At 44.0% G+C, this 11,009-nt stretch overlaps 1 protein-coding gene across 1 annotated transcript; it reads right to left on the bottom strand.

Annotated features, from left to right (window-relative positions):
• Nucleotides 1–4,486: 4,486 nt before the first annotated feature.
• Nucleotides 4,487–10,669, bottom strand: LOC114881189. Its single transcript, XM_029197893.2, has 3 exons — nt 10,355–10,669; nt 6,013–7,037; nt 4,487–5,924 (listed from the first exon to the last, which is right to left on the bottom strand). The coding sequence occupies exons 1-3, from the start codon at nt 10,667–10,669 to the stop codon at nt 4,487–4,489; spliced, it is 2,778 nt and encodes a 925-aa protein (XP_029053726.2).
• Nucleotides 10,670–11,009: the final 340 nt, after the last annotated feature.

Genomic DNA, 11,009 nt, shown 5'->3' with positions numbered 1-11,009 from the left:
AGTATTGAGTTATATATATTTTTCTAATTATTTATACTTGGCGTTTGGCTGCCTCCTTGCCATTCAACAAAATTTGTTGTACGTTATTCCAAACCTGTGAATACATTATCGACTTTATTGGAGCGAACCTCCTCTATTAAACGACTGATAGTCATTTTTTGTGACTTTTTAACTCAAAAACTGGATTATCAGTTCTGACCATTGTTTGCAAGCTGATCACAGTGGTCACTATGAGTGTTTATATAGAATAAAATCAGAGATCGGTGGTGTCCTTCAGGAATGGTCACAAAAACCGATACCCAGGTTAAGGGGGTAAACGCAGGTAATGCAGGCATGTGACATTACCGGCAAATGGGCCTAAAAAGGGGTTTACGGGAATACACTTTTCGTCCTTATATGAGAAGATTTGGGACTGGGTGAGGGTTCGTTCGAAAGAGGAAGGTCCAATTCAGGGCGCTGTGGTCATGGTTCAACAAATTTTGTTGAATCGCAACGAGGCAGCCAAACCCCAAGTTTAAATAATTAGAAAAATATATATAACTCAATATTTGGCTGGTTTTGCATGATATCCATTACTTTTTTAGAAAATTCACAAAATATGTACCATATAGTGCCTAAACTACTTGGCGTTACCTTTTTTTACATGTAATGTACTTTTTGTGGGATTACATTATATCTAATGAAGATATAGTAATATTGATATTGTTATTAAATGTACATTGGTCTGTGGGATTAAATCAGTATATTAGATTACATCTGATGCAGATACAGTAATAATGATACTGTTATTAAATCTATATTACATATTTAATGTATATATAGCAATAACGATACTGTTATTATATGTACATTGATCTGTGGGAAGGGATCAGTATATTACATTATATCTAATGTAGATATAGTAATAATGATATTGCTATCAAATGTACATTGATCTGTGGGAAGGAATCAGTATATTACATTAGATCCAATGTAGAAATAGTACTTATGATATTGTTATTAAATGTACATTGGTCTGTGGGATTAAATCAGTATATTAAATTACATCTGATGTAGATATAGTAACAATGATATTGTTATTAAATGTATATTACATATCTAATGTAGGTATGGTAATAACGATACTGTTATTGACAGTGGGAAGGGATCAGTTGTAACCGTGCTCTTCCTTAGGAGTACGATTTCGTAGGATAGAGACGGGGAGAGAAAATAAGGACAAAACACTCAGATTGAAGAGAGGAAAATATCACAATCATTTTATTTTCCTTGTTACGACGAAGATCGCGGAGCCCCATTGCATCGAAGTGTTCTTCTAACGGTCACGATGGTCGGTTAGCGGCACGCTGTGTACAAATAGTTTTAAGACGCGACCGTGGTTGACGTTCGAGGCCAGGGACAAACATAATTCGCACGCGAAACGGAATTTAACGGCTTCCCGCAGAAGTATGCTTTGTCTAACGCTTTGCTCGGCGCGTGGATACCTGCCGTCGAGCCGTCCCTTTCTATATGGAAAATTCGTATACTAACGCGGGCACCGACTTCTTCTCACGTCTCATGGCTCGCTAGTTCAAATTCCCTTCTCTTGCGAATTAGCAGGAATTCGGTTGATTAGAGAAAATGACATAGGTTGCTCATGGGCGCGGAAGCAATCTCGGAAGCGAGACCAGAGCACGATACTTCGTAGCTGCTGATCTGCTTGCGGTGAGTGCGTGTAGTCGGATAATTTTATAAGAGCTGAAGATGCGTCTGTTCGCATTGGAGCCTCGACGACAACTGCTCGTTTCGCGGATCGGCAGGCACATCGCTGGGTGCTCTAGGCAGCGAAGGGGAATCTTACGCTTGCGCGATTCGTACCATGACATGACAGTGGGGCCGGCTCTATGGGCCCCTACACTATGTGACGTATCGACGGTCTAATCGATCGGTTACACAGTATATTACATTATATCTAATGTTGATATAGCAATAATGATATTGTTATCAAAGGTACATTGATCTGTGGCAAGGGATCAGTATATTACATTAGATCCAATGTAGATATAGTACTTATGATATTGTTATTAAATGTACATTGGTCTGTGGGATTAAATCAATATATTAAATTACATCTGAAGTAGATTTAGTAACAATGATATTGTTATTAAATGTATATTACATATCGAATGTAGCTATGGTAATAACGATACTGTTATTATATGTACATTGACCTGTGGGAAGGGATCAGTATATTACGATATATATCTGGTATGTAGATATAGTAATAATGATATTGTTATCAAATGTACATTGATCTATGGGAAGGAATTAGTATATTACATTCGATCCACTGTAGATATAGTAACAATGATATTGTTATTAAATGTACAATGGTCTGTGGGATTAAATCAGTATATTAAATTACATCTGATGTAGATATATTAATAATGATATTGTTATTAAATGTACATTGATCTGTGGGAAGGAATCAGTATATTGCAGTAGATCTAATGTAGATATAGTAATAACGATACTGATATTAAGTGTTTATTACATATCTAATGTAGATATAGTAATGACGATAATGTTACAATCTGTGCATTGATCTGTGGGAAGGAATCAGTATATTACATTGTATCCAATGTAGATATAGTAATAATGATATTGTTATTAAATGTACATTGGTCTGTGGGATTAAGTCAGTATATTAATTTAAATCTGATGTAGATATAATAATAATGATATTGTTATTAAATGTATATTACATATCTAATGTAGATATAGTAATAATGATACTGTTATTATATGTACATTGATCTGTGGGAAGGGATCAGTATATTATATTATATCTAATGTAGATGTAGTAATAATGATATAGTTATTAAATGTACATTACATATCTAATGTAGATGTAGTAATAATGATATAGTTATTAAATGTATATTACATATCTAATGTAGATGTAGTAATGTATGGGAAAGGATTTGTGTCGAGAAACTTTTACTTGGTTTCACTTGTTTTTTCTTTGCTGGAGTCCAGCCACATTTAATGTCACAGTTACAAATTTACACAGCCGAATTACGCTCACAGACAAACACGAACACACAATTACGACGATACGCGACGAAAAACAAGAAACGGGTTACACGCAACGAAAACGACTAATTTTAGTTCGGTGCCCTTGGTGCTCGGGAAAACTCTTAGGGTTTGGAATTGCGTCTATCGTCTTCTCGGTTCGGATGATTAGTAATCGCGAGAGCGAGCGATCCTCGAAGCCGTGGGAGCGGTAACCGGCGCCGTGACGTCACGAGACAATTAGCGCTTGACATTTGGTAGGTGCGTCAACAAAACCCAATAATCGGCTCTCGTTAATCCAATTTGGATTAACGGGCCCGATGCCTCTCGATCCTTCCAGAACGCGAAGAAAAGGAGTTTCCGATTCTCGCACGTTCTGAAAGGAGAGCGAGAGACGGAGAATCATAACAACCGTTGGCTTCGAGGATCGCTCGCTCTCGCTTGCACCAATACTGAACAGATACTGGTATTATATGTACATTGATCTGTGGGACGGGATTAGTACATTACATTACATCCAACGTAGATATAGTATCAACGATGTTGTTATTAAATGAACATTGGTCTGTGGGACCATATCAGTATATTACATTATATCTAATGTAGATATTGTAATATTGATATTGTTATCAAATGAACATTGGTCTGTGGTAATAAATCAGTATTTTACATTATATCTAATGTGGATATAGTAATAAGTATACTGTTATTATATGTACGTTGATCTGTGGGAAGGGATCAGTATATTACATTATATCCAATGTAGATATAGTATCAACGATGTTGTTATCAAATGTACATGGATCTGTGGGAAGGGATCAGTATATTACGTTATATCTAATATAGATATAGTAATAATGACAACGCTCCGGCGGTGACCTCCTTCATCCTGATGGCCTGTGCTGTCACATACGACAGCCGGCGGTCCCTCAGGTAATCTCTCATCATCGTTGCGAGATACGGGAGATATCCTGAAGGACCGCTCGAGCGCATAGAGCATGTCGCTCCACCTAGTCGAATTAAACGCGTTCCTCACGTCGAGGGTCACGAGGAGTTCTATGGGCCTAGCCTTATGACAGGCGGTTTCGGCCTGGCGTATTGCCCCGGTCACCTTGGCGATCGCATCAATCGTGGAGTGCCCTTTTCTGAAGCCGTGCTGCCGGTGGGAGAGGCCCCCGGCTTGCTCAACAGCGACCGCCAATCGCGGCTTGAGCGATCGCTCCATCATCTTCCCCGCTATGTCTAACATACACAAGGGGCGATAAAATGATGGAGAATCGGGGTCGCCTTTGCCCTTGGAGATCAAGGCAAGGCGTGCCAGCTTCCACCGGGCTGGGAAGACTCTTGCTCTCAGGCACCCGTTGTACATACCGAGCAAGAGGCCAGGGCAGCTGCCTTAATCGCCTCTGCCGGTATGCCGTCGGGGCCTGGGGCCTTACCGGACTTCATGCTGCGTTCTGCGAGCATGAGCTCCTCGGCGCTGAACAGCGGGATATTCTCCTCCTCCCCGCCAGTCGGTCGGATCCCCACAGTGACTGGATGGGTCGGAAACAGAGCATCCACGACATTCTGAGCCTTCCTTTGGTCCATGACCTGTGTGGGTGGGGCCTCTCCCCCAAGGATCCTGGTCCACTTCGTCGCAGAGCTGCTTCCAGCTGCATTCCTTGCTCGTCTGGATGGCTTTGCCCAAGGCCTTTTTGGCGGCTTTGTAAGCCGCAGCCTTTTCCGCCACCTCAGGTCGGCCGGCGGCATGTTGCGCCAACCTGCGCAATCGATGGCAACGCCACCGGAGCTCGGCGATCTGGTCATTCCACCAGTACGCCTGCGTCCTGCCTTTCCAAGGCCTCTTGCGAGGCATGGACGCATCGCATGCGCGGTGGATGAGCCCCATGGTTGCGTCCACTGGAGCGTCCACCGCGCCGACATCATTGGCGTCCTCGGGCACTGGTGGAATGTGCCGAGCGCCGTCGAGCAAGGTTGCGACGAATTTTTCACCGTCCATCTTGGCTGCGTTCCAGCCAGATGGTCGACGCGCGCTAGCAGCTGGCTGCTTTCGTGTCGCGTCGATGAGCTGGAAGGTGATGTACTGATGATCACTACCGGTGAAGTCATCCATCACCCTCCAACCAACGGCTTTGCGGACCAGATCCTCTGACACCAGCGTGATATCAGGGATCGAATACCCGAAGCCCGGTCGCCGGTACGTTGGTGTTGTACCGACGTTGAGGACGACAAGGCCGAGTCGGGCAGCCATCTCCAACACCAGTTTACCTCTGGTGTTGGGTTGCGGCATGCCCCACTCTATGGCCCGCGCGTTAAAGTCCCCGGCGACAACAAGTCCGCCGGGGATATCGCGGAGATCGTCCTCAAGGGCCTCGAGCTTGTCCCTGAATCTCTGACTACTGTCGTTGGGGGAGAGGTAACAGCTCACGAATGTGGGTGGCTCCGTCGTCACCCACGCGTAGCAGCATCCAGCTCCACGATTCGCGATCCTTACAAGGGAGTCGACGACCCAAATCGCCGCGGAGCCGGAGCTGTCTACGTGCCAATTAGCTCTGGTTCGGTAGGGTTCGCTGATGATCGCCACGCTAGCACGGTGCTCGTGAACGAGCTGCGTCAGCAGATCATCGGCGACCCTACTCCTGTTTAGGTTGCCCTGGAGGACGAAGAAGGTCCTTTCCGACCCTTCGCCTTGTCCAGGGCAACCCGGAACGCCTTGCATGCCCCGGAGCCTGGAACGTGCTGAGGGGCTGTTCACCCTCTGCTCCATCGGAGCAGAGGAAGCAGCACGGTTTGGCGGTGCAGGCGGTCGCCTTGTGCCCCTGTTGGCCGCACTTCCAACAGAGGCCGCTGCGGTCCGGCCCCTTGCACTCCTGCTTGCGGTGCCCGAATCCAAGACATCGGAAGCAGCGCTGCACGTCCGTCCGCTGCCGTAGACGGCAACGGATCCAACCGACGCACAACTTCCCCTTTTCCAGGAGCTTTCGGGCCGGCTTTTCGTCGAGTTCGACGAGCGCCATTCGAAGCTCACGCGCGTTCGGCGCAAAAACGGCGACCTTGAGCTGACCGCACATGTCGTCGCCGAGTTCGCGCCGCACCGCTTCCTCCACTTCCGCGGAAGTGGTGAGGCAGTCCATGTCCAGGACTTCTAGCCGAACACGGCTGGTGAGGATCCCGGCCTCGCCGGACTGCCCCACGGCCTCTTGAATCGTCCGCTGGAGAGCAATCTGGTTACCGCAGCGGTCCAACTCAAGGAGGAAGGCGCCCTCCTTCGTTTTGCGAGCCGTACGGATAACCGTCTCGGTATCCTCGGGGCGCACTTTCTTAAGTATTGCCCCGAGGACTTCCGCATAAGTCTTGCCCTCCACTGGCTTGACAACCATAGTGCTCCGGTTCGAGCGCTGGCGAGGTTTCGTCATCTTCTTCTTCTTCTTCGTCTTCGTCGCCTTCGAAGCCTGAGTCCCATCAGGTTTCTTGTTTTCACCCGGATTCTTTGCAGGCTCCTTATTCTTATTCCCGCCCTTTTTTAAGTTGGGCGGGGTGTCGGCATTTTTCCCCTTTTGGGGTGCCCCAAAGCTGTCGGAGGAGTTCTTCTTCTTTGCCCACTTCTTTGTAGCAGTGGTCCAGGTTTCCATTTCCTGGACCACCGTTTTCCTCCTTTTCTCCTCCTCCTGATCATCCGGGCTGGAGACCGCTGCCCTGCCCCTCTTTTGAGGAGGACAAATCGGAGCCGGAGTGCGGGGAGGTGTGGCCGGGGACATAGGCGCTACCTGTAACGCCCTTATCGCTTTACAACGCGTTACTCTGCTGAAGGTCATAATGTCGACCAGTTCGCCCAAACGTGGAATGCCCTCCTTAATGGCGTTTGAAACGTTGCGTTGCTTCTCCGTCGCAACTTTCATTGTATCAAGTACCTGACGCATCTGTGTCAGTTGAGCGCATTCTACTGCATCAACTTCCTTCAGCTTACCCCAGATATCGTCCGGCTGGGATTAAATCAGTATATTACAGTAGATCCAATGTAGATATAGTAATAATGATATTGTTATTAAATGTATAATACATATCTAATGTAGATATAGTAATAACGATACTGTTATCAAATGCGCATTGATCTGTGGGAAGGGATCAGTATATTACATTATATGTCATGTAGCTACAGTAATAATGATGTTGTTATCAAATGTACATTGATCTGCGGGAAAGAATCAGTATATTACATTAGATCCAATGCAGATATAGTAATAATGATATTGCTATCAAATGTACATTGATCTGTGGGAAGGAATCAGTATATTACATTAGATCCAATGTAGAAATAGTACTTATGATATTGTTATTAAATGTACATTGGTCTGTGGGATTAAATCAGTATATTAAATTACATCTGATGTAGATATAGTAACAATGATATTGTTATTAAATGTATATTACATATCTAATGTAGGTATGGTAATAACGATACTGTTATTGACAGTGGGAAGGGATCAGTTGTAACCGTGCTCTTCCTTAGGAGTACGATTTCGTAGGATAGAGACGGGGAGAGAAAATAAGGACAAAACACTCAGATTGAAGAGAGGAAAATATCACAATCATTTTATTTTCCTTGTTACGACGAAGATCGCGGAGCCCCATTGCATCGAAGTGTTCTTCTAACGGTCACGATGGTCGGTTAGCGGCACGCTGTGTACAAATAGTTTTAAGACGCGACCGTGGTTGACGTTCGAGGCCAGGGACAAACATAATTCGCACGCGAAACGGAATTTAACGGCTTCCCGCAGAAGTATGCTTTGTCTAACGCTTTGCTCGGCGCGTGGATACCTGCCGTCGAGCCGTCCCTTTCTATATGGAAAATTCGTATACTAACGCGGGCACCGACTCCCTCACACGTCTCATGGCTCGCTAGTTCAAATTCCCTTCTCTTGCGAATTAGCAGGAATTCGGTTGATTAGAGAAAATGACATAGGTTGCTCATGAGCGCGGAAGCAATCTCGGAAGCGAGACCAGAGCACGATACTTCGTAGCTGCTGATCTGCTTGCGGTGAGTGCGTGTAGTCGGATAATTTTATAAGAGCTGAAGATGCGTCTGTTCGCATTGGAGCCTCGACGACAACTGCTCGTTTCGCGGATCGGCAGGCACATCGCTGGGTGCTCTAGGCAGCGAAGGGGAATCTTACGCTTGCGCGATTCGTACCATGACATGACAGTGGGGCCGGCTCTATGGGCCCCTACACTATGTGACGTATCGACGGTCTAATCGATCGGTTACACAGTATATTACATTATATCTAATGTTGATATAGCAATAATGATATTGTTATCAAAGGTACATTGATCTGTGGCAAGGGATCAGTATATTACATTAGATCCAATGTAGATATAGTACTTATGATATTGTTATTAAATGTACATTGGTCTGTGGGATTAAATCAATATATTAAATTACATCTGAAGTAGATTTAGTAACAATGATATTGTTATTAAATGTATATTACATATCGAATGTAGCTATGGTAATAACGATACTGTTATTATATGTACATTGACCTGTGGGAAGGGATCAGTATATTACGATATATATCTGGTATGTAGATATAGTAATAATGATATTGTTATCAAATGTACATTGATCTAGGGGAAGGAATTAGTATATTACATTCGATCCACTGTAGATATAGTAACAATGATATTGTTATTAAATGTACAATGGTCTGTGGGATTAAATCAGTATATTAAATTACATCTGATGTAGATATATTAATAATGATATTGTTATGTAGCGTACATTGATCTGTGGGAAGGAATCAGTATATTACAGTAGATCTAATGTAGATATAGTAATAATGATATTGTTATTAAGTGTTTATTACATATCTAATGTAGATATAGTAATGACGATAATGTTACAATCTGTGCATTGATCTGTGGGAAGGAATCAGTATATTACATTAGATCCAATGTAGATATAGTAATGATGATATTGTTATTAAATGTACATTGGTCTGTGGGATTAAGTCAGTATATTAATTTAAATCTGATGTAGATATAATAATAATGATATTGTTATTAAATGTATATTACATATCTAATGTAGATATAGTAATAATGATACTGTTACTATATATGCATTGATCTGTGGGAAGGGATAATCATATTACATTATATCTAATGTAGATATAGTAATAATGATATAGTTATTAAATGTATATTACATATCTAATGTAGATATAGTAATAATGATATAGTTATTAAATGTATATTACATATCTAATGTAGATATAGTAATGTATGGGAAAGGATTTGTGTCGAGAAACTTTTACTTGGTTTCACTTGTTTTTTCTTTGCTGGAGTCCAGCCACATTTAATGTCACAGTTACAAATTTACACAGCCGAATTACGCTCACAGACAAACACGAACACACAATTACGACGAGACGCGACGAAAAACAAGAAACGGGTTACACGCAACGAAAACGACTAATTTTAGTTCGGTGCACTTGGTGCTCGGGAAAACTCTTAGGGTTTGGAATTGCGTCTATCGTCTTCTCGGTTCGGATGATTAGTAATCGCGAGAGCGAGCGATCCTCGAAGCCGTGGGAGCGGTAACCGGCGCCGTGACGTCACGAGACAATTAGCGCTTGACATTTGGTAGGTGCGTCAACAAAACCCAATAATCGGCTCTCGTTAATCCAATTTGGATTAACGGGCCCGATGCCTCTCGATCCTTCCAGAACGCGAAGAAAAGGAGTTTCCGATTCTCGCACGTTCTGAAAGGAGAGCGAGAGACGGAGAATCATAACAACCGTTGGCTTCGAGGATCGCTCGCTCTCGCTTGCACCAATACTGAACAGATATTGTTATTATATGTACATTGATCTGTGCGAAGGGATTAGTAGATTACATTATATCCAATGTAGATATAGTATCAACGATGTTGTTATTAAATGTACATTGATCTGTGGAAGGGATCAGTATATTACATTATATCTTATGTAGATATAGTAATATTGATATTGTTATCAAATGAACATTGGTCTGTGGTAATAAATCAGTATTTTACATTATATCTAATGTGGATATAGTAATAAGTATACTGTTATTATATGTACATTGATCTGTGGGATGGGATCAGTATATTACATTATATCCAATGTAGATATAGTATCAACGATGTTGTTATCAAATGTACATTGTTCTGTGGGAAGGGATCGGTATATTACATTATATCTAATGTAGGTATAGTAATAATGACAACGCTCCGGCGGTGACCTCCTTCATCCTGATGGCCTGTGCTGTCACATACGACAGCCGGCGGTCCCTCAGGTAATCTCTCATCATCGTTGCGAGATACGGGAGATATCCTGAAGGACCGCTCGAGCGCATAGAGCATGTCGCTCCACCTAGTCGAATTAAACGCGTTCCTCACGTCGAGGGTCACGAGGAGTTCTATGGGCCTAGCCTTATGACAGGCGGTTTCGGCCTGGCGTATTGCCCCGGTCACCTTGGCGATCGCATCAATCGTGGAGTGCCCTTTTCTGAAGCCGTGCTGCCGGTGGGAGAGGCCCCCGGCTTGCTCAACAGCGACCGCCAATCGCGGCTTGAGCGATCGCTCCATCATCTTCCCCGCTATGTCTAACATACACAAGGGGCGATAAAATGATGGAGAATCGGGGTCGCCTTTGCCCTTGGAGATCAAGGCAAGGCGTGCCAGCTTCCACCGGGCTGGGAAGACTCTTGCTCTCAGGCACCCGTTGTACATACCGAGCAAGAGGCCAGGGCAGCTGCCTTAATCGCCTCTGCCGGTATGCCGTCGGGGCCTGGGGCCTTACCGGACTTCATGCTGCGTTCTGCGAGCATGAGCTCCTCGGCGCTGAACAGCGGGATATTCTCCTCCTCCCCGCCAGTCGGTCGGATCCCCACAGTGACTGGATGGGTCGGAAACAGAGCATCCACGACAT

Source organism: Osmia bicornis, chromosome 5, assembly GCF_907164935.1.
Source record: "Osmia bicornis bicornis chromosome 5, iOsmBic2.1, whole genome shotgun sequence".
In the NCBI taxonomy this organism is placed as follows: domain Eukaryota; kingdom Metazoa; phylum Arthropoda; class Insecta; order Hymenoptera; family Megachilidae; genus Osmia; species Osmia bicornis.
The sequence above is the reverse complement of the archived record's forward strand: the minus strand, read 5'-3'. Positions and strand labels throughout refer to the sequence as shown.

Coding starts and splice junctions, on each gene's coding strand:
- LOC114881189 (XM_029197893.2), bottom strand. CDS start 10,669: ATGATGGAGCGATCGCTCAAGCCGCGATTGGCGGTCGCTGTTGAGCAA. Junction 7,038..10,354: donor CTGAGGGACCGCCGGCTGTC/GTATGTGACAGC, acceptor ATTTAATCCCAG/CCGGACGATATCTGGGGTAA. Junction 5,925..6,012: donor CTCCTGGAAAAGGGGAAGTT/GTGCGTCGGTTG, acceptor CACCGCAAGCAG/GAGTGCAAGGGGCCGGACCG.